The sequence below is a fragment of the Sminthopsis crassicaudata genome, chromosome 2 (genome assembly GCF_048593235.1).
Source record: "Sminthopsis crassicaudata isolate SCR6 chromosome 2, ASM4859323v1, whole genome shotgun sequence".
NCBI lineage: Eukaryota > Metazoa > Chordata > Mammalia > Dasyuromorphia > Dasyuridae > Sminthopsis > Sminthopsis crassicaudata.
Window position 1 is genome coordinate 357,936,104 of NC_133618.1, and position 23,063 is coordinate 357,959,166.

The following is a 23,063-nucleotide window of genomic DNA, read 5'->3' on the forward strand; positions in this document are numbered from 1 at the left end:
GAGTAGGTATGTTAATGAGGAGGTGGGCTAAAGTCTTCAGCTTCTCCTGCTGAGAATATAACTTGATTAAGAGACACAACTGCCTCTTAGAATCTGGACAAAGGAATACAACTTTACCTAAACCACTCTGGTTGTTTTTTTCCTTCATGAGCTAAATCTCCCTATATTCCAGTGGGGGATTTTATTTACACTTGAAAGAGAAATAAAGTCTCCTCGTTTGGTACAATACTGCTCAAGATTGTGGATTATGTTACCAGAAAATTCGGGCAGTCTCATCTCTATCAATCTCATCTGTCAGCCTTGTCCTTCGGAGACTGGTTGATTGAGTTCTAGTGCTAGATCTTGAATGAGGAAATAAAGAGCAAAGTTTTGATTGGTTATTAATATAATAGAAATATAATTTCTCTCACACTGGTATAGAATACCAAGTACTTTAAGAAAACGATTCTTCAAAAAATATGAGTCTTTTGGGGGCATAGGATCATAAGCGTTAGTGCTAGAAGAACCCTTAGAAGAAGTCTAGTTTAACTGGCTCCTTTAACAGATAAGGAAACTGAGATAGAGATTATGCACTTGTTCAGAATCACATAGCCACTAAGTTTCAGAATTTTTGAAGGTCTTCTGACTTCAAGCCTAGCATCTTGTCTGCTATACCATCCTGTTTCAAGTAATTTAATTTATTTTTATTCATTTAATGAGCACTAAGGACCTGCTCTATTCCAGGAATTAGGCTAGGGAACTAGGCCCTCGAGATACAGAAACAAAAATGAAATCATTCCTTTATAATAACATATCTTATTCTTCAAGTTCATATAAATATTAAGTCTAGTCAGGATTTGAACCCAGGACTTTGGATTCTAAATGTAGCACTTTCCCCTGTACCATGCTGTATTTATAAAGTATGCTTTATATAAGTACAGCAATATTAAATGTCAGTCTTGCTGCTTTCCCCCACTTTCCTTCTCACTGCTACATAATTCTACAACATCATCTTTAAGAGGTTAAAGGTGTGAGAGAACTTGACTGCTGTTTCTCTTACAGTCAGGCCAAGAATCAGGGAGTTATTTGGTAGGACCTTCAAGTCCTGGAAAACCATCAATTAAATTCTGAAGAGATCTTGGAAATTAGTTCTTGCCATTTAGAACCATACGCATTATAAGTCATAGATTTTTAAGACTTAGTCATTCTCCATGCTAAAGAAATAGCTTCAAAATATGTATGATCAGCAAATAGATAAGCCCTAGGTTTTAGTTCTGTGTAAATATAATGATTAAATATAAACCATAGAGAACCTAGCAAAGAAATCTACTTTTCTTTTTTAAATATACATGTAAAGGCACTTAAGGGCAATCACATCATTTTCATGGTAATATTTAAAGGGAATGGCAAATAAAGTAAATGGATGTCAGTGTCAGACATGGAAAATAGAATCTTTTATTTAAAGGAGGGAGCAAATTCATTGTAAAAGAATAAAAAGGACTTAAGTATTTTCACATCTATGCAGAAGAACCAAATCTACTGACTTTCATTTGCCCTCAGTTGAGCAAAATGAGGTAGATTATTAGTCTATGCATGCATATCCTATTCTAGATGATCCCAGAATTGGTGTGGGTGATCTGATTGCTTTATTCCCTTTCTCTTTATAGTGTGCTGTTTCATATTCAGGAAAAGCAAGATGTCAAGCCGAGGTGGAAAGAAGAAGTCCACCAAAACCTCCCGATCAGCAAAGGCTGGAGTCATCTTCCCTGTGGGCCGAATGTTGCGATACATTAAGAAAGGACACCCCAAGTACAGGATTGGGGTGGGTGCTCCTGTGTACATGGCTGCTGTGCTGGAATACCTGACTGGTGAGTATTATTAAACTTGTCTGTTAAGTGGCCATTCAATAAGCATTCACATGACATCTGCTATGAGCCTGACCTGGAATTTCACTGGAGAGAGAGAGACACAGGATGAAGAAAAAGCTCCAGATTTTTTCTGCAAATTTACACATTGGTAAGGGAGACAAGACTTTATACACAAGAAACAATGAATATGACTTACATGTTTAAATACTAAATGTGATACAGACTAAGGTACAGGAAAGGGGAGATCAGTATGGGCTGGGAAATTTAGAGAAGGCTTACAGGGGCACATAGGTTTTGAGCTCAGCCTTGATGGATGGGGAAAATATGGATTGGCACAGAAAATAGAAGAGGAGGACAAGGGCATTTCAGGCTGTGACAACAGCACAACCAAAGCTACAGAGACAGGGATAAGTGGGGTCTGTTTGGGAGACATCATATGACAGGGATTTGTTGGGATAATTGGAAAAAAGTGCAATTTAATTTTTAAAAAAATTTTTGCTGAGGCAAGTGGGGTTAAGTGACTTGCCCAGGGTTACACAGAAAGTGCATTTTAACAACATTTATTAAGCACCTTTTATATGTGAGACTCTGTACTACAGCCTGGGGATTAAAATGAAGAATGTAGTTTCTGTCCTCAAGAAGCTTATACTATGGATAAGGCATGTATAAAATGGATTTTACAAAGAAGAGCTCCAGACAAAGTGACTGAAGAAAATTTGAGGAGGGATGGAACAGCTGAGAAAGGGCAAGTTAGGAGGAGTCTCTTTAGGGAAGAAGATTCTTAAAGAATTCCACCAGTAAGAATTAAATTCCATGGTATGAAGAATTATTTCTGACTCTTTTGTATTTTATATATTTTTTTTGTCTGGACCTGTAATTTTCCTGGTGTGGGGAATTCTTATCTGCTAGTGCAGATGAGTCTCAGAGGTTGATCATGATTGATCAACCAAGAAATTAAGTCACTTGTCCCAATCAATATGTGTCAGAGCAGAACTTCAAGACTTTTTAGGTTTCAAGACTATTCAAGACTATTTCAAGGCCATATTTTGTGCAGAGTAGGAGCTTAATAAATGTTTGTTGAGTGGTTTATTGAAATACTAGCCTCAACAAAATGGGGCTTAAATTCCTTAAATCTATATATTCAGTACTCCTGGAGCCATATTTTTATTGTTCTACTACTACTATTTTTGGTACTTGGAAAGTAAAAAGAAAAAACTATCATATGCTCATGCAAACCAGCTGCTTTATAAAGTGTTTAACATGGAGGGGATGAGACTTTCCAGAGTTAGATAATCTAGGAGAAAGATTAGTGAATTGGAAGTCAGGAATTACTCAGAAAGCCACCCCTTATTCAAAACAGTAATCTCTTTTGATTATCCTTAAAAGGGGTCATCCAATATGCTAAAATACATCCAATGATATGGAATCCACTACTCTGGAGGCCTATACTCCGAATTTCCATTTTCTCATTTATTAAATAGGGGCAATTAGTTTTGCTTGTTGTAGAAGTAAAATTACATAGTGGGTAGAGAACTGGCCTTGTGGTCAAGACAAGAGTTCCAATCTCACCTTTGGATGAGAGGTAAGAGCTCATACTGTCTGAATGATCTTATACTATACTCTTTAAGATAATAAATTCCATATCACATAGTGATCTACATTGATAAAAGGAATTAATTGATGAGAAATTCCTTAACTTAATGAAATTATAGGTTAGAATGAAAAAAAAAATATTGCATGTTGTTCCTCATACTGATTGTTGTGAAGGGCTCATGCTCACATATGTGTAAATGCTTTGTAAACAGTCAAGTTTTAAATAAAGATTATTAAATTAGTCTAAGGGCTTTAGAGATCAGTTAAAAACTGAGGCTCAGAGAAGATGGGACTTGGTTAAGGATCATAAAACAAATTACCTAAAGGTCTAGAATTAAAATCCAGGGTTTCTAAGCATTGCATTTAGCAGAGTATTGTTAAAGTGCCTTATATCCTGAAGCATGATGGTTTAAATGCACTTCTATTAAAAAAAGCATTTTACATCTTGTTTATATTGATATATTTTATCATCACCTTTATTTCTGAACATATCCTTCTTGCTCCTACTCATATCCCTTCTAACAAAGAATGAAAGAAAAAAAAAAAGCAGTTCTGCCAAACCAACCAATGAATCAAATTATCTGTAGTATATATAAAATCCAACTCCCTTAGAACTCTCTGCTCCTTCTATGAAGTAAGGAAAATAATATCTGCCTTAAAGGTTTATTTTGAAAATCAAATGAGATACTCTATGTCTGTCCCATACTTTCCAAACTTTAAAGTGCTTTATTAGCTATTAATTAATATCATTAGTTATTATTATAATATACTATATACAGAGTATGCATATGCAGAATAAACATTAAGTAAATTTGGGCAGCTGAAGAGTAATAATAAATGTGGGTATTTATGTAAAATGAGGACTTCTGATCAGTTATGTGTGGTACAGAAATGGTGAGGGGGTCACCATTTAATAAAAAAAAGCTGGAGAGAGCTCTAGAGAAAAGCAAAGTTCATTGTACATTTTCTCGAGAAGAGAATCTCATCCTCATTGGCTGAGAGTCTTAACATTCTTAACGCGAGATCTACCCACGAAATTGAACTTGAGCAATAAGTACATAGTTGCCCATATTTGACAGAAATAGGGAGGAGATTGTGTCGTGGGAGGGTAGTTGGAAGGGGACCCGATTATGCCCTTGAATCAATGCTCAAAGTCCTTCAGGCCTACTCAAACTCTGAAGTAGATGAAGCCTTACTCGATTTTCACAACTGTCTTGAAAGATCTTACCTCATCTCATTCAGTTACCTTTCTCTACTCTTCTGTCATGTGTAGTTCATGGGGGTCTAGCTGTAATAGAAAACAGTGGTGATCTTGTAGTTGGGAATTGGAAAGAGTATCAGTCTTTAATGAACATGCTTCTGATATTTAGAATCCCCTTATATTCTTTGATCTTTTTTTTAGTGGGATGTTGGAATCCTGGGTTAAAGAGGGGATGATTCATCCTTAAGCTTATGTTTTAAATTACCTTATCAGAATGAGAGGAGATTCCTAAATTTGCAATTGAAAGATAGCTTTGAGATCATCTAATACAAACTTCTCTTCTCCACCCCCCCCATTTCATAGATAAAAAGGCTCAAAGAGATTAGTGTTTTGAGTTTCTCCCATCTGTTATTTTAGTATCCTTTAATTTTTGCTTCAGTGAGAACACTTTCTTTTTTTTTTTTTTTTTTAATTTATAATATCCCTTGTATTCATTTTTCCAAATTATCCCCCCCTCCCTCTACTCCCTCCCCCCAATGACAGGCAATCCCATACGTTTTACATGTGTTACAATATAACCTAGATACAATATATGTGTGTAAATACTATTTTCTTGTTGCACATTGAGTATTAGATTCCGAAGGTATAAGTAACCTGGGTAGATAGACAGTAGTGCTAACAATTTACATTCACTTCCCAGTGTTCCTTCTCTGGGTGTAGTTATTTCTGTCCATCATTGATCAACTGGAAGTGAGTTGGATCTTCTTTATGTTGAAGATATCCACTCCCATCAGAATACATCTTCATACAACATTGAAGTGTACAGCGATCTTCTGGTTCTATTCATTTCACTCAGCATCAGTTGATGTAAGTCTCTCCAAGCCTCTCTGTATTCCTCCTGTTGGTCATTTCTTACAGAGCAATAATATTACATAACCTTCATATACCATAATTTACCCAACCATTCTCCAATTGATGGGCATCCGTTCATCTTCCAGTTTCTAGCTACAACAAAAAGAGCTGCCACAAACATTTTGGCACATACAGGTCCCTTTCCGCTCTTTAGTAATTCTTTGGGATATAATCCCAATAACAGCAATGCTGGGTCAAAGGGTATGCACAGCCCGATAACTTTTTGGGCATAGTTCCAAATTGCTCTCCAGAACAGCTGGATTCTTTCACAACTCCACCAACAATGTATTAGTGTCCCAGTTTCCCCACATCCCCTCCAACATTCATCATTATTTGTTCCTGTCATCTTAGCCAATCTGACAGGTGGGTAGTGGTATCTCAGAGTTGTCTTAATTTGCATTTCTCTGATCAGTAGTGATTTGGAACACTCTTTCATGTGAGTGGAAATAGTTTCAATTTCATCATCTGAAAATAGTCTGTTCATATCCTTTGACCATTTATCAATTGGAGAATGGCTTGATTTCTTATAAATTAGGGTCAGTTCTCTATATATTTTGGAAATGAGACCTTCGTCAGGACCTTTACTTTAAAAAATATTTTCCCAATTTGTGACTTCCCTTCTAATCTTATTTGCATTAGTATTGTTTGTACAGAAACTTTTTAGTTTGATGTAATCAAAATCTTCTATTTTGTGATCAATAATGATCTCTAGTTCTCCTCTGGTCATAAATTCCTTCCTCCTCCACAGGTCTGAGAGGTAGACTATCCTCTGTTTCTCTAATCTATTTATTATTTCATTTTTTATGCCTAAATCATGGACCCATTTTGATCTTATCTTGGTATATGGTGTTAAGTGTGGATCCATATCTAATTTCTGCCATACTAATTTCCAGTTTTCCCAACAGTTTTTTCCAAATAATGAATTTTTGTCCCTAATGTTGGTATCTTTGGGTTTGTCAAAGATTAGATTGCTATAGATGTACCCTTTTTTGTCTTTTGTATCTAATCTGTTCCACTGATCTACCGTTCTATTTCTTAGCCAGTACCAAATGGTTTTGGTGACTGCTGCTATAAAATATAGCTTTAGATCAGGTACATTTAGACCACCTTCCTCTGACTTTTTTTTTCATTAATTCCCTTGCAATTCTCGACCTTTTATTCTTCCATATGAATTTTGTTGTTATTTTTTCTAGGTCATTAAAATAGTTTCTTGGGAGTGAGAACACTTTCAACAAATATTAAATGTCTAGTATTTGTAAAAGTCTGTGGAAGGACCTAAATGAATAAGACCCAATAATTGTCCTCACAGAGCTTTTGGTTTAGCGGAAATGGTAGGGCTTAAGACATGAACACATAAATATGCTACAAGGCAGCATGTGGCAGGCCTCATGAATGATGAAGACAGAAGCTTTTAGAACATAAAGGAGAGAGAGGTCACTCACTATTGGTGTGAATAAAGGTGGTTTCACAGAGAAGATGGCATCTTGAAGGAAGGACAGCATTTAAATAAATAGAAAACAGAGGGAGGAATTAGGCATTGCAGGCAGTGATTAAACAGTATGAGCAAGACACACCAAAGAAGATCAGGCTTTCTTGGTGCAATGTGAGTACAGCAAATTGGATGGGATATGGAATATATTAATTTTTTTCATAAGCAAATATTGAGCACTGAATTACTGTGCTACATAATTCCTTTTTGTAGCCAAAAGAGGTAAGGATTTTGGTAGTGAACACGTGGGTCTTCTGACCAGGTGTTCACTCGGGAACCAACAAGTCAGGGCATCAAGTCAGGGCATTATGTGAGTAGATATAATAAAGGCTTTTAAGATTACACGTGGCTGTTCTTGGGCATGCTACTGGTTATTAAGCTATAGATTCAAGAGATCGTGGCCAGAGACCTTTGAAGGCCTCAGAGGAAGCGAGCCGGGTAGAGTTGACACTGCAAAGGTCAGTGGTCAAAGGTACTCTGTTGGGCCTAGGGCAGACTAGTAATTGTAACTGTAAGGAGGATTTTGTAATCTAACAGGGAAAAGATACCTAATTGTAATAGAGCCTAAAATAAATATGTTGGAAAGAGGCACAAAACAAGAAAAATAGCTTACATTTAAACAGTACCTTAAGATTTATAAAGCATAATACACAAGTTATCTCATTTGACCTGTACTACATCCTGTAAGATACTATAAGGTATTAATCCCCATTTGGAAGTGAAGGAGACAGAACTTTCCCTTGGTCATACAACTAGTTAAGTTTTGGAGGCAGGATTCAAGCCCATATCCCTTCTCACTAGTCTCGCATTTTTTCTAGGACATTTTTACTTTGTGAAGTTGGGCTGGGTGTAGAGGAGGGCATTGTTGAAGTTTCATAGAACAGTTTGCTCTTGAATTAGACTTTGACGGTTTTCTTTAAAACTCAAGCTGCTTCCTTCAGGAAAACCTCTTTCTCTTACTACCTAACTCTAAGGAACTTAGGCAAAAAGAGAAGGGAGGACATTTTAAATAAAGTAGCAATGTGAACAAACACATGGGGGCAGGAGAATACAAAGTGTATTGGAAGTGGGAGTTTTACCCCCAGACAAACACAAAACTTGAAATTCTAAAAATAAAAGGTGAGATTAATAAAATTGAAAGTAAAAAAACTATTGAATTAATTAATAAAACTAAGAGTTGGTTTTATGAAAAAACCAACAAAATAGACAAACCCTTAGTAAACCTGATTAAAAAAAGGAAAGAGAAAAAGCAAATTGATAGTCTTGAAAATGAAAAGGGTGAACTCACCACTAATGAAGAGGAAATTAGAACAATAGTTAGGAGCTACTTTGCTCAACTTTATGCCGATAAATTCGATAACTTAAATGAAATGGAAGAATACCTTCAAAAATATAGCTTGCCCAGATTAACAGAGGAAGAAGTAAGTAGTCTAAATAGTCCCATCTCAGAAAAAGAAATAGACCAAGCTATTAACCAACTTCCTAAGAAAAAGTCCCCAGGACCAGATGGATTTACAGGTGAATTCTACCAAACATTTAAAGAACAACTAACTCCAATGCTATGTAAACTATTTGAAAAAATAGGGATTGAAGGAGTCCTACCAAATTCCTTCTATGACACAGACATGGTACTGATACCTAAACCAGGTAGATCGAAAACTGAGAAAGAAAACTATAGACCAATTTCCTTAATGAATATTGATGCTAAAATCTTAAATAAGATATTAGCAAATAGACTTCAGAAAATCATCCCCAGGATAATACACTATGACCAAGTGGGATTTATACCAGGAATGCAGGGCTGGTTTAATATTAGGAAAACTATTAGTATAATTGACCATATTAATAATCAAATTAATAAAAACCATATGATCATCTCAATAGATGCAGAAAAGGCATTTGATAAAATCCAACATCCATTCCTACTAAAAACGCTTGAGAGTATAGGAATAAATGGACTATTCCTTAAAATAAGGAGCATATATTTAAAACCTTCAGTAAACATCATATGTAATGGTGATAAACTAGAACCTTTCCCTGTAAGATCAGGAGTGAAACAAGGTTGCCCACTATCACCATTACTATTCGATATAGTACTAGAAACTCTAGCCTTGGCAATAAGAGCCGAGAAAGAGATCCAAGGAATTAGAGTAGGAAATGAAGAAATCAAATTGTCACTTTTCGCAGATGACATGATGGTATACTTAGAGAACCCCAAAGACTCTGCTAAAAAGCTATTAGAAATAATTCAGAATTTTAGCAAAGTCGCAGGATACAAAATAAATCCACATAAATCCTCAGGATTTTTATACATTACCAACACAATCCAACAGCAAGAGATACAAAGAGAAATTCCATTCAAAATAACAGTCGATAGTATCAAATATTTGGGAATATATCTACCAAAGGAGAGTCAGGAATTATATGAGCAAAATTACAAAACACTTGCCACAAAAATAAAGTCAGATTTAAATAATTGGAAAGACATTCAATGTTCTTGGATAGGCCTAGTGAATATAATAAAGATGACAATACTCCCCAAACTAATCTATTTATTTAGTGCGATACCAATCAGACTCCCAAGAAACTATTTTAATGACCTAGAAAAAATAACAACAAAATTCATATGGAAGAATAAAAGGTCGAGAATTGCAAGGGAACTAATGAAAAAAAAGTCAGAGGAAGGTGGTCTAAGTGTACCTGATTTAAAGCTATATTATAAAGCAACAGTCACCAAAACCATTTGGTATTGGCTAAGAAATAGACTAGTTGATCAGTGGCATAGGTTAGGTTCACAGGACAAGATAGTGAATAAAAATAGCAATCTAATCTTTGACAAACCCAAAGATCCCAAATTTTGGGATAAGAATTCATTATTTGACAAAAACTGCTGGGAAAACTGGAAATTAGTATGGCAGAAACTAGGCATGGACCCACATTTAACACCACATACTAAGATTAGATCAAAATGGGTCCAAGATTTAGGCATAAAGAATGAAATCATAAATAAATTGGAGGAACAAGGGATGGTTTACCTCTCAGACTTGTGGAGGAGGAAGGAGTTTGTGTCCAAGGGAGAACTAGAGACCATTATTGATCACAAAATAGAACATTTTGATTACACCAAATTAAAAAGTTTCTGCACAAACAAAACTAATGCAAACAAGATTAGAAGGGAAGTAACAAATTGGGAAAAAATTTTTACAGTTAAAGGTTCTGATAAAGGCCTCATCTCCAAAATATACAGAGAATTGACTTTAATTTATAAGAAATCAAGCCATTCTCCAATTGATAAATGGTCAAAGGATATGAACAGACAATTTTCAGATGATGAAATTGAAACTATTTCCACTCATGAAAGAGTGTTCCAAATCACTATTGATCAGAGAAATGCAAATTAAGACAACTCTGAGGTATCATTACACACCTGTCAGATTGGCTAAGATGACAGGAACAAATAACGATGAATGTTGGAGGGGCTGTGGGAAAACTGGGACACTGATGCATTGTTGGTGGAGTTGTGAAAGAATCCAACCATTCTGGAGAGCAATCTGGAATTATGCCCAAAAAGTTATCAAAATGTGCATACCCTTTGACCCAGCCATACTACTACTGGGCTTATACCCCAAGGAACTACTAGAGAAGGGAAAGGGTCCTGTATGTGCCAAAATGTTTGTGGCAGCCCTTTTCTTAGTGGCTAGAAGCTGGAAGATGAATGGATGTCCATCAATTGGAGAATGGTTGGGTAAACTATGGTATATGAATGTTATGGAATATTATTGTTCTATAAGAAATGACCCACAGGAGAAATACAGAGAGGCTTGGAGAGACTTACATCAACTGATGCTGAGTGAAACAAGCAGAACCAGAAGATCATTATACACTTCAACAATGATACTGTACGAGGATGTATGCTGATGGAAGTGGATTTCTTCAACATAGAGAAGAGCTAATCCAATTCCAATTGATTAATGATGGACAGAACCAGCTACATCCAGAAAAGGAACACTGGGAAATGAATGTAAACTGTTATTTTTACCTTCTGAATCCAATTCTTCCTGTGCAACAAAAAATTCGGTTCTACACACATATATTGTATCTAAATTATACTGTAATATATTTAACATATATAAGACTGCTTGCCATCTGGGGGAGGGGGTTGGGGGAGGAAGGGAAAAAATCTGAATAGAAGTAAGTGCAAGGGATAATGTTGTAAAAAATTACCCATGCATATGTACTGTCAAAGAATGTTATAATTATAAAATAAAATAAAAAATTAAAAAAAAAAAAAAAAAAAGGAAGTGGGAGTTTTAATATTTCTGGCTGAAACTCAGAACCTTGTGGGAGAAGAAGAGTATTATAAGATAAGTTTGGAAGGTATAGGTATAGCTCAGTTGTAGAAGTCTTTGAATGTTTTAAAGACATTTGAACTTGAATCAGTAGGTACTAGGGAATCATTGAAGTTTTTAAGAAGAGTGATATGACCACATGAATGCCTTTAAGTCCCTTTCTACTCTGTTTCTATAATCCTTTGATCCTCTGGAAGATTATTTTGACCAGTGTAGGGAATGAATTGTTGAAACAAAAATTATAGAATCAAGAAGCCCTATAGAGAAGTTTTTGCAATAATTGATAAGAGTGCTAATGATGGAGGTGACGTTGGGTCTAGTGAGGAGGGAACAAAGGAAAAAGTTGACGCAGAAGTAACATTTCAGAGGATTTGTTAACTCAATGTGAGAAAAGAGGACAGAGAAGGAGTTAAAGATGCAGCTAGAGGAAGATGAGGCTAGAGGGCTAGATTGAGTTTGAATCGTAGATGATCCATGAAACTAAGAGTTTGTCTAGTCATCATTAGTGGGGAGTCATTACAAGGTTGCACAAGGAAGTGATGTGTGTATGTACACCAGCTTTGGGAATAGTTTGTGGGGAGGGAGAATGAGAACATATAGGATAGCTTAAACAGGGGGCCTCTAAAGGCTTTATGCATGCAAAGAACATTTCTGAAGCCTTACTTCACTGTGTTTCCCTGCCTGCAAAGATCTTTTGACAAGCACAGTTAAAGGGCTTCTTTAAGGATAATTTTGGCTCTGGCTGAACAAAAAATGTTAGTTATCTAGAATCAGGCAGCTGATGGCAATTCAGGTATTTGAAATCTGACTCGAATTGTAGTGCCTTCTCTTTTATAACACATTTTTCTGCAATACATACAATAATAAGAGGTAGTATTTTAGCAGCTACTTTGTGCTGAGCACTGTGCTAAGTGCTTTACACATTGTATTTCGTCTTATCCTTTCAATAATCACAGGAAATAGGTGCTGTTATTCCCCCCCCTTTTTTTTTTTTACAGTTGAAGAAATCAAGGCAACAGAGTTTAAGTGCTACCCAGCTAGTGAGTGTCTGAAGTGGGATTTAAACTTAAATTTCCTAATTCAAGGCTTGGTACTCTGTCCACTTCACAATCAGCTGCCCATTGGGAGATTGATCAGAAGAGCCTTATTATTTCATTATATTATTATTATTTCACTGAACTTTAGTTTCTTCATCTGTAAAATGGGATTAAGGACGCTTTTATTATATTCTTCAGAGAGTTCTGGGGGAAAAAAATCATACCTCCACTCTATGAAATTTTAACTTGCAAAGTTGCTATATAGTAGGAATGAATCCTTTAGTCAAGTCCTTCCCCCTCTCTGAGAGTCAATTTGTGTCATATGTAAACTAATGGTGTTAGATTGGATTTCTAAGACCCCTTTCAGCCTTACTTTATAGGATTTGAAAATAGAGATTCCTGATTTTTAAAAATTGCTCATTGCACCATTTTCACTTTGAGTTAAATAACCTAACCCCCTTGCTGGATTTTCCCTATCTTTCTTCCCTCCCTAGCCTGTTCCTTTCCCCTGATTGATTTCAGTATTACTCATAAAGGAAATTAAAGTCTTCATCCTCTTTTTCTTCTCTCCTCTCCTCCAGTATAATAGTCCTGATGGTAGTTCTGCATCTCAATCATCAAACAATTTTTGTGGACCTTTCAGGCTTATATTGGGAAAAGAAAGCAGTTTGGAGGAGTTACAAATAAGTGAACATTCTTACCCTTTTGACATAGTAGGCCAGTGATAGTGTTTTCTTCTGATATTTCTGAGCCAGTCAAAGATGTATAAAAGCCATACCAGGGGCAGCTAGGTGGCACAGTGGAGAGAGCACCAGCCCTGAATTCAGGAGGACCCGAGTTCAAATTTGATCTCAGACACTTAACACTTCCTAGCTGTGTGACCCTGGGCAAGTCACTTAACCCCAGCCTCAGGGGGGAAAAAAAAGCCATACTATACGAGTACAAATCATAGATTTGTAGAGTTTGAGGAACCTTAGAAGACATTTAGTCCAACCACTTTATTTTTATAGGTGAGGAAACTCAAGTCTCAGTCCCAGTAAGTTAAGAATCAAGATTTGAGCTCTGCCGTCCCACTTCACTGGTCCCAGTTTGTATGTCCTTAATTAAAGTATCCAGAAAATTGTTGCAAAAAAAGGTACTCTGACTACGAAGGTTATAGAATGTCGCAACTAAAAAAGGATCTTAAACCACAAAACGTTAGAGCTATGAGGGAGCTTAGAGACAATCTAGTTCAGCTTCCTCTTTTTATGAAAAAGGGAACAGGCCTGAAAAGAGGAAGTAACTTTTCTAATAATATCACACACCTAGTCAGGCACTGGCAGACCTGGGACACAAGCCTTTTCCCTTTTCCTACAGTTAACCCTTCCACATTATGATTTTCCCCATCTCCCATGATTTGGAAGGGGTAATTGGTACTTTTTCTACTATCATCCTCATGCCTTTCTTCCAAAGAGTCTATCTTCCACAGGTGAACTCTTTTTCTCACCTAGCTAGGACAAGTTGGATACACAGTAAAGTTGGGTTCAGGTATTTCTATTGCAGTTCTGTGAATTATCCTTGGGATGTGTACAGGTCAGCCAAACACATGTGTGTATGCATGGAAGCTTCACCATAAGGAAAGTGGGAGTTCCTGAAGTTGAAGGGCTTGGTTTTGAATAATAGCTCTTCTGTTTACTACCTGTGTGATCATTTAATTTCTCTGTTTTCCATTTTTAAGGTGAGTGAGTTGAATTAGATTATCTTGAAACCCCTTTCCTGCTCCCTAGGGTCCTATGAATCCATGAACTATTGCTAGCAAAGTTGATATAGTCATAATCAAGTTAGAAATTCCCTAGATTAAAGAGAGGGAGTGATGAAAAGGATATTTCTTTTAGAGCTGGGGATGTTGGGTGACATGCTTAAGTGTCTTGATCTTGGTGAGGGGGTGGTTCTGTTCTGTTCTGTTAGGAGGAGCAGCAGTGTGGACTGTGTTTGTTGTTCTGTAATTTGAGGCTGGGCATCTGTTTCTCCTCTGGCATGATTAGGCGAATCATCCATCTTACTTGAAAGGAAAATACAGCATCTGGAGTGAACCTATGTCTGGTGACCAGAATGCACTCTTTCAGAAATCATTGTTACAGATGGCTTTCTAGTCTCACTGAGCCCTAACCTCTCAGATTTTTTCCCAGACCTTTCCCCATGGAATATGATCCCTTCATATACCATGCACTATTGCCCATTTCTCTCAATTACATTATGGTATCTTACTAGTCTTTCAGTAGTGGCATCTACACCTTTCTCACATAATTTGCAGACTGTTAATGCTTTTCCATATCTTTGTTCATCCAGAGCAATGAAATTCAGAGTTTCTGAGGGCGAGCAGAGACACTTGAGATGATATTCAGGATTGTAATCATGGCTCTGTTTGTGACTTTCACTGGGTCTTTGTCCTTTCTGACATTTCTGTTCCATATTCCCCTAGGCAATACTTGGCCATTGTTTACTTGTTCACCTCTTTGTGATCCCATGGATAATGCCAAAACTGTCCTTGGAGTTTTCTTAGCAAAGATTCAGCAGTCATTTGCCATTTCCTTCTCCAGTGAATTAAGGAAAACTGAGTTAAGTGACTTTCCCAAGATCACACAGCTTGTAAGTGTCTGAGGCTGGATTTGAACTGATTGGCTCTTTTTTTTTTTTTTTTGCAACATGCTTCAAAAAGGACATGTCTTTTAAGGGAAAGGGAATATTGAGGTCAATATTGTAGTTGAAAGAGCATTGAACTTGGAATCAGGAATCAAGCCCCAGTTATGCTTTTTTCATTAATAGTACAACTTCAGACATTTCACTTTTCCTTTTGATCTTTATTTATAATTTGTAAGGTGGGGCTAATCCTGCCTCCCACATAGGATTATTGTAAGGCTCAAATGAGATAAGGTTTATAAAGTCCTTTGGAACTGTATAAAGTTTATAAAGTCCTTTTGGAGTACTGCATAATGGTATCTTTTAATATGTTTATTGTTATTATTTAGTAAGCACTTATTAGAAGCCATGGGCAATACCAGTTTGTGATATGCTGCCTTACTGACAGTTGTTTGAGTTTCAATTTTTCAATCTGCATGTCTTGAAACAGGTACTTAGGATTAATAATGAATAGGGTCCAAAATTGGTTTAGTGGAAAGAGAATTGTGAATCTTAGCATTGGAACAAACTTCAGCAAACTTCTAATTTGTACCTGAACAGTGTTCTGTGATAAGTTTAAGGAGTTGTCCTCAGTCTTTACTTGAAGACCTCTCACACAGGATTTCCAAAAACATCCCATTCTACTTATATATAGTGTTAATTATTGAGAAGTTCACTCAGTAACTGCCACCTTTTGCCCTTTAGGACTAAACAAAGTAATCCCCCTTCCACATGATGATTCTTGAAGTGCTATTATGTCCCCATTTAAGTTGTTTTTTTTTTTTTTTAGGCTAAATATCTTCAGTGTCTTCTTACTCAGCCAGATAGTTCTCTGGGAACACTTTACCATTTCCTCAGAAGAGAAATGTAATCTGACCAGGAAGAATATAACAGGATTATCCTAGGAATATAGATTCAGAGCTGGAAGGAAATTTAGAGGCCAAATAGTGTAGTGGGCTCAATTTACAGATGAGGGAACTGAGGCCCAGAGTGGTGAAGTATGTAATTCAAAGTTACAGCATAAGTACCAGAGTCAGGATCAAAACTCAGATGGATTCCAAACTTTACCACTTCATGCCACCCAACAGGTATCAAGCTGACAATGTGTTTTTTATCGTAGTCCAGGATCTCATTAACTTTTTTGGCCGCCATTTTGCATAGTTGATTGTTTCTCAAAGAGAATGCTTCTAAAGAAAGCTCAACATTCTTTAACACTGGTGTTCTCCAAGTGATGCTATATATTTGTGACTCATAGAACAACATGATCTTAGACTAAATAACATTCTAAATATCTTAAAGGACAAATAAAATAAAATGCAAACTAGATTTAAGCAGATTAATGCATCTTATTAGTGGAGATGTATATAGGAAGTGGTAGAAGAATAAGGAGAAGACTTGGGATTTTATTAGTATAGGATACTCCAAGGTGAGAAAATGCCCTCAACCAATTCAAGTTGGCATCTTTTCTGAAACTCATAGTCTTAGATGCTTAGAGGTTAAATGATTTGTTCAGGGTCACAGTCAGTATGTATCAGAGATAGGACTTATATTCTTTGTAAGACATTTGAGTATAAGTGTATATCCACTAAACTATAACATATAAAGGACATGTCTGACTTGAAAAGGAAAAAAAATCACAGAGCCAAAATGAAAGAAAACTGATGAACAGATAGCCTAAATGCTTCCGAACTACCCTGTAAACAAGGTAAAGGATTTCATTGGGTGGATCCTTAGTAGATTTATGGGAAGGCATAGATAAGAATCACTTCACTAGTGATTAAAAAGATGTAGGAGGGTTGTGATTTTCCGAACTGAGATAGTACCCACATTAATGAAATCATGAAGTCAGCAAAGCATTGTGTTTATTTAGTAAGTGTCTACTGGGGGCCTACCATTGTGTTAAAGAGTTGCAAGGAGATCAAGGAAGAATGTGTTATGGTCCCAGCCCTTGAATAACTCCTAGTTTAGGTAGGATCACACAGACTTGTGAGTTAATTATGACATAGAATTAAATGCTAAAACTGAGTCTAACTAAAGCCAGAGTATGTTGTTCAGTTAGCAAGAACCTTGGTGTAGATTAAAGAGTAGACAGCGAGAGTCATGAAGATAGAAAAGATTGGAAAAAGAAAATAAAGAAAAAAAAATCACAACCAATTCAGAGTCACAGGTTCTGATTTTAATCATGAATCCCTTCTGCTTCTATGATCACAGGCAAGTCCCTACTCTTAGGCCTCAATTTCCTCATTCTATTCTGGTGACTGCTGATGTCCTTTTCAGTTATAAATCTTCAGCATTATGTCACTAGGATCTGAAACTGAAAGGGATAGAGTATTGGAAGCAGAGTTCACAGAGTTATGGATTTGAGGTCAGGATCAGGGTTCAAATCCCAGCTCTGTTTCTTTTTCACATACAACCTTAGCAAGTCAGTTCCTTGGGCTTGTTCCTTTATCTGTAAAATTTGGGGCGAGGAGGATTGGGTATGAGAATGTGGACTAGATGACTTTTTAAGGTCCATTCCAGCTCTAAAATTCCATGTTTCTCTGATTTATTTCTTACTTGAAGATCATAGGGAAGTCTAGTACCAAATTTTAGGAGAATATCAAAGCTCCACATTTAAAGAGTTGGGTTTTGGTCTGTCTATTTGTATTTACACTTCTCATTCAAGGTGATGCCAACCATAAATCAATGAGAGGCCTTTAACAGATGGACCAGATGAGGTTTGACTGTGTAGCCATGTGACTTATTTTTACAAATAAACAGAACAAAACTTGTATATCCAGATGAGTCCCATCCTCTTGGGAGACTATACTTCTGACATTGGTTAAACTGCATCTGGACTTGATTCAACCAAACATACTATTACCATTCACCAGTCTTAGTTTTGAGTGACTTTTAGCTGCTTCTACAAATCATATTCCTCCTAGAGGGCATTTGAAAAATAATATTATAGCGATTCTATTCTATGCACTAATGTCTAGGTCTTAATGTGACCTAAAGAGTGGGTAGAGACCATAACTAACTTGGAATAGCTGTTGTTGGAGACTCAGGCCAGAATCTGAGCTAGTGGAGAGTAAGCATGGGAGAAAACTGTAAACTGGCACTGTTTCTCCTCCATAAGTTTCCAGGAAGCTACCTTGGCTTGGGCTTGGGCTGGGCTGAATTGTAGGGAAAAGAGCAAAGCCAGAGAGGTTTCTGCGAGCCCATTCACTCATTTACCAAATTTTTAATAAGCAACTATTGTGTGCAAAGAATTATTCTAGTACAGGGAAATGGAACTGGATCACAGCTCCTGCCCTCTCATAGTTCACAATCTAATAGGGGGATAATACAGTACTCATATAAACAACTACATTGTATAATTTCCTCCATTACTCCCAACCAAGAAAAATTATGATAACTGCAGTAGAGTGGTGTACACAGAGTGCTTTGTGAGGTCTGAGCAAAAAGGTAACTATGGATTGAGAGAAGTAGGGAAAATTTCATGGAGGCGTTTAAAGAATAGGTAGAGTTTGGATAGGTAGAGAGGAAAAGAACTAAAAGCTGACATAAGCAAAAGATAGGTAGGGGGGGTAGAGGAGAGAAAAAAAGAAGGTGTCAGTGAAAGAAAGAGAAGTCCAATTGGGCAAGATTGAAGGATTTGGGGATCGATGTGTCAATTTGAACTTGGAACTCAAAAGATTGTTAGGCTCAAACATTTCCTGCCTGTATGACTTTGGACTTTAGTTTGTCAAGTACAAAATGAAGGATCTCCAAGGTAATTTGCAACTCAAATGATCTATGACTTGCTTTAAAGGCAGTTCCCAAGGAGAAGTGTAGAAATGGGCTAGGACAGCAGCACCAGAATAAGTCCCCCCCAAAGAGACAGTTTTTTTACTTTAGAGGGACCAATGCTTATTTTGATGTATTATGTTTTAGATGCCTTGTGCATATTTCCCATGGCATGCATTTGTGGTTAGAATTTAATTCTCATTTTTAGTTTGGCTTTTTGTCTTTTCTGTAAACATACTGAACTCATAGCTTCCATTTAGCTCCCCCTTCCCCTTCTTTTTGTTATCCTTCCTGTGATTTTCCCAAAATCCCAACCCACTCTCCTTCATTTCAGCACTCTGCACCCTCTTTGTCTTCTCTCTTATATTAACTACTGAACATAAGACTTCCTAATAGAAACCTAGTGTCCTTAGATAATAGAAGTCTCCTGCAGCTGTCTGTTGTTAATAGATCTGAGTAATTTATATTTTTACACAGCTGATTTTTGACTCAGGGAATAATAGGTATCCCTTGGGTGATCTTTTAGCCATTTGACAGGCTGGATGAGGTATTCTTTGGAGCCTGATTTCATTTTGCAATAAAACATGGAGGAAATGGATAGTCATTAAAAATACACCTTGAAGTCTAGTCTAAACTAATAAAATGATTTTTTTTTAATTCCACATTTCTGCTTGCTTGACTTCTGATCTTTAACTTGGGTCAGATGTTCTCTGTCCTTCTGCCATCACTTTTTCAGCTATGCTGCTCTTCTCAAATCAGTGTGTGAGAAAATTCTATTGTCAGCACATCCTGCTTATACGGATAGTTGTTTCAGTGAACATACATCATTCTGAGACTTCTGGCCTTGGAAAAAGAAGTAAATCTCTCAGGCTCAGAGAGCTTAGGGATAGAAGGTATGTGTTTGGCCCTAACATTAACTCTAAGATCAGAGATCATGGTTTAATTTACTATCTCTACCCCCTAATCATCCTCCCAGTCCTTCCTGAATATATTCATTGAGTACCACTTAATTAGAACGAAGAAGCAGAATGGGGGCATCATTGAGTTTCCATGGTTTAAAGAGCATTGGAACAGGAGTCCAGATTGTGGAATCTAGTCTTGAGTCTGCCACAAATTCATGACTTTACAAAGGAGAGACCTGGTATGGTAAGAAGAGTGCTAAATTTGAAGTCAGAGAGCTTAGGTTTAAATCCTAGATCTGCTACTTGTTACTCAACTTTGAACAAGTCTGAATTTTTTTCTTCTGTAAAACGAAGAGTTGGATTAAAGGTCTCTTCTGGCTCGAAAGTTATTTGACTACATGAATATATCACCAATTTTTAAAGATGGCGTATATGTTTGTGTGTGTGTATGTGCCTTTTTGTATATATTTTGGAGCTTACCTGTGATTCTATTTATAGAGGGAACTCCTTCTAACTATTCAGATTGGACCCTGTTTTAAAATTTATAGATTTAGAGAGCTTTGTGGGGAACTTAGTGGTTAAGTGGACTTACCCAGAGTCACATAGCCAATATATTTTAAGATAGGACTTCCTGACACCAAGCTGGTTCTCTTAATAGACCATCTCTCAATATGTGTGTATATTTTTGTTGGCACATTGGGATGAGTACTCCTTCCCTCTTTATAACTTTAAAATCTTTTTTATTGCTATGGCCAAAAAATTCATCACTTGGCAGTGTTTGATAGACATGGAGGGACCTTTAGCTAATCTAACCTCTGAGCTAATCTACTTGTTTTACATATGAGGAAACTGAGGCCCAGATAGCCCTTTTGCACAGTGGAGCTGCTAATTGCACACACCCAGGTCTTCTGAACTGGAGACACCCTGCAGCATACTTAGCAAGTCTTCATTTAGCCTTTGTATGAAGAAATTCAGTGAAGGCAACACTGCCTACCTCCCAAGGAGTGATTCCACTTTGGAATAGCTCTTCTTTATTAGGAAATTTTTCATAAAGAAATATATAAAATCTGACTTAAATCTTCTCTGCTTCTTGTTCTGCCATCTGTGGTTAAGAAGAACAAATTTAATCCTTTTCTTTTAATGTGGTAACTTATCAAATGCTTTAAAGTAGCTACCATGCCCTTCCTAAGTCTTGTCTTTTCTACACTAAATGTCTTAAATTTCTTTAGTAACCTCATATAGCTTGATCTCAAGGCTCTTCATTATCCTCGGTTGTTTTCCTCTGGACATTTATCCAGTTTATCCTTTGATTGATCAATATCCTTCCTAAAAGAACTAAATACCACAGATGTTATATAACTATCATCTCCTTAATTCTGGGTATTATGAAACTCTTATGCCTAAAATTGAATTCTCATTTTTGGCTGCCATATCACACTGTTGATTTAAATTGAGCCTGGGCCAATGTATCTACTTGTTCACGTCCTGGATTGACCATTAACTAGCTTTATGAACTTTTAAGAGTTACTTAATTGATTTGAGCCTCCATTTCTTCATTTTCTAAAATAGAAGAAATAGTCCTTGCCCTACTTTTCTCAGAGGGTATTATTAAGCTCAAACGAGATCATTTATGTAATTTATTTAAGCACAATGTAAATGGCAAAGCACCATACAAATGTGTAAAGATTTATGTAATTCTAGATAAATTTTAGTGGATAGATATGATCATTGCTAGCAATTATTTCCTTACTAAAGAAGTTAATATCGAAACCCAGTATAAAAGTGGCTCCCAGAAATCTTGGTACCCAGAAATACATCCCAGGTTCAGAAAGAATTAGATACTATAATTAACAAGCTGCTGTTAGTCATTTTTTGAAAAATCATGGAGAACAGGAGAAGATGGTGTATTACTGGAGTTGGAATCTGTGAATTGGATGATAAATTTGACTTTGATTCTTGAAAAAATTATAAAATTCATGATTAGAGTGAGTGTTTCTGAGTATTTTTAAGATTGGTAGGAACTTTCATGGATTCATGAAAAATAGGTCATGCCAGCCTATTACCTTCTTGTTCTTTTTTTTTGATATAATTTTCATATATATACATATTAGATTGATATATGTATTTACACAAATATATATATATATATATATATATATATAGCTATTTATATCTTAAATTTCAACGTAGCATCTTTCATTCTGTCTTTGTGCATAAGGTAGAAATGTGAGATAAAATGATTGAGTGAATTCGGAATTTGTTGATCAACTAGACCCAAAAGAGTTGTTATTAGTAAGTCAGTACTAATTTGGAGGAAGTCCTTTAGTATAGTAATTTAGGGATTTGTCCTTGAGGCTCATACTATTCTTTTTTTTTTTTTAATTAATTTTTATAATTATAACATTTTCTTTGACAGTACATATTCATAGGTAATTTTTTTTTTTTTACAACATTATCCGTTGTACTCCCTTCTGTTCCAAATTTTTCCCCTCCTTCCCTCCAACCCCTCCCCTAGATGGCAGCCATTCCCATACATATTAAATATCTTATAGTATATCCTAGGTACAATATATATGTACAGAACCGAATTTTGTTGTTGTTGCAAAGGAAGAATTGTATTCGGAAGCTAAAAATAATCTGGGAAGAAAAACAAAACAAAACAGTGCTCACAGTTTATACTCATTTCCCAGTGTTCCTTTCCTGGATGTAGCTGATTCTGTCCATCATTGATCAATTGGAATTGGATTAGCTCTTCTCTATGTTGAAGATATCCACTTCCATCAGAATACATCCTCATACAGTATCATTGTTGAAGTGTATAATGATCTCCTGGTTCTGCTCGTTTCACTTAGCATCAGTTGATGTAAGTCTCTCCAAGCCTCTCTGTATTCCTCCTGTTGGTCATTTCTTACAGAACAATAATATTCCATAACATTCATATACCATAATTTACCTAACCATTCTCCAATTGATGGACATCCATTCATTTTCCAGTTTCTAGCCACTATGAAAAGGGCTGCCACAAACATTTTGGCACATACAGGTCCCTTTCCCTTCTTTACTATTTCCTTGGGATATAAGCCCAGGAGTAGCACTGCTGGGTCAAAGGGTATACACATTTTGATAACTTTTTGGGCATAATTCCAGATTACTCTCCAGAATAGTTGGATTCTTTCACAACTCCACCAACAATGCATCAGTGTCCCAGTTTTCCCATATCCCCTCCAACATTCATCATTATTAGTTCCTGTCATCTTACTTAGCCAATCTGACAGGTATGTAATGATATCTCAGAGTTGTCTTAATT

The 23,063-nt window shown here is 36.3% G+C and overlaps 1 protein-coding gene across 13 annotated transcripts in view; it reads left to right on the top strand.

Moving 5' to 3' along the window:
• The window catches only part of MACROH2A1 (macroH2A.1 histone), a 108,496-nt gene that overhangs the window by 15,049 nt on the left and 70,384 nt on the right, over positions 1–23,063 (top strand). For all 13 annotated transcript variants that reach the window (XR_012486571.1, XR_012486572.1, XR_012486573.1 and 10 more), the window contains exon 2: positions 1,647–1,847. Coding sequence is in view for 10 of the 13 variants with exons in the window: in XM_074290887.1 (XP_074146988.1) it covers positions 1,676–1,847 (172 nt within the window). In the remaining 3 variants the exon portion in view is untranslated. The remainder of the gene's footprint in view (positions 1–1,646; positions 1,848–23,063) is intronic.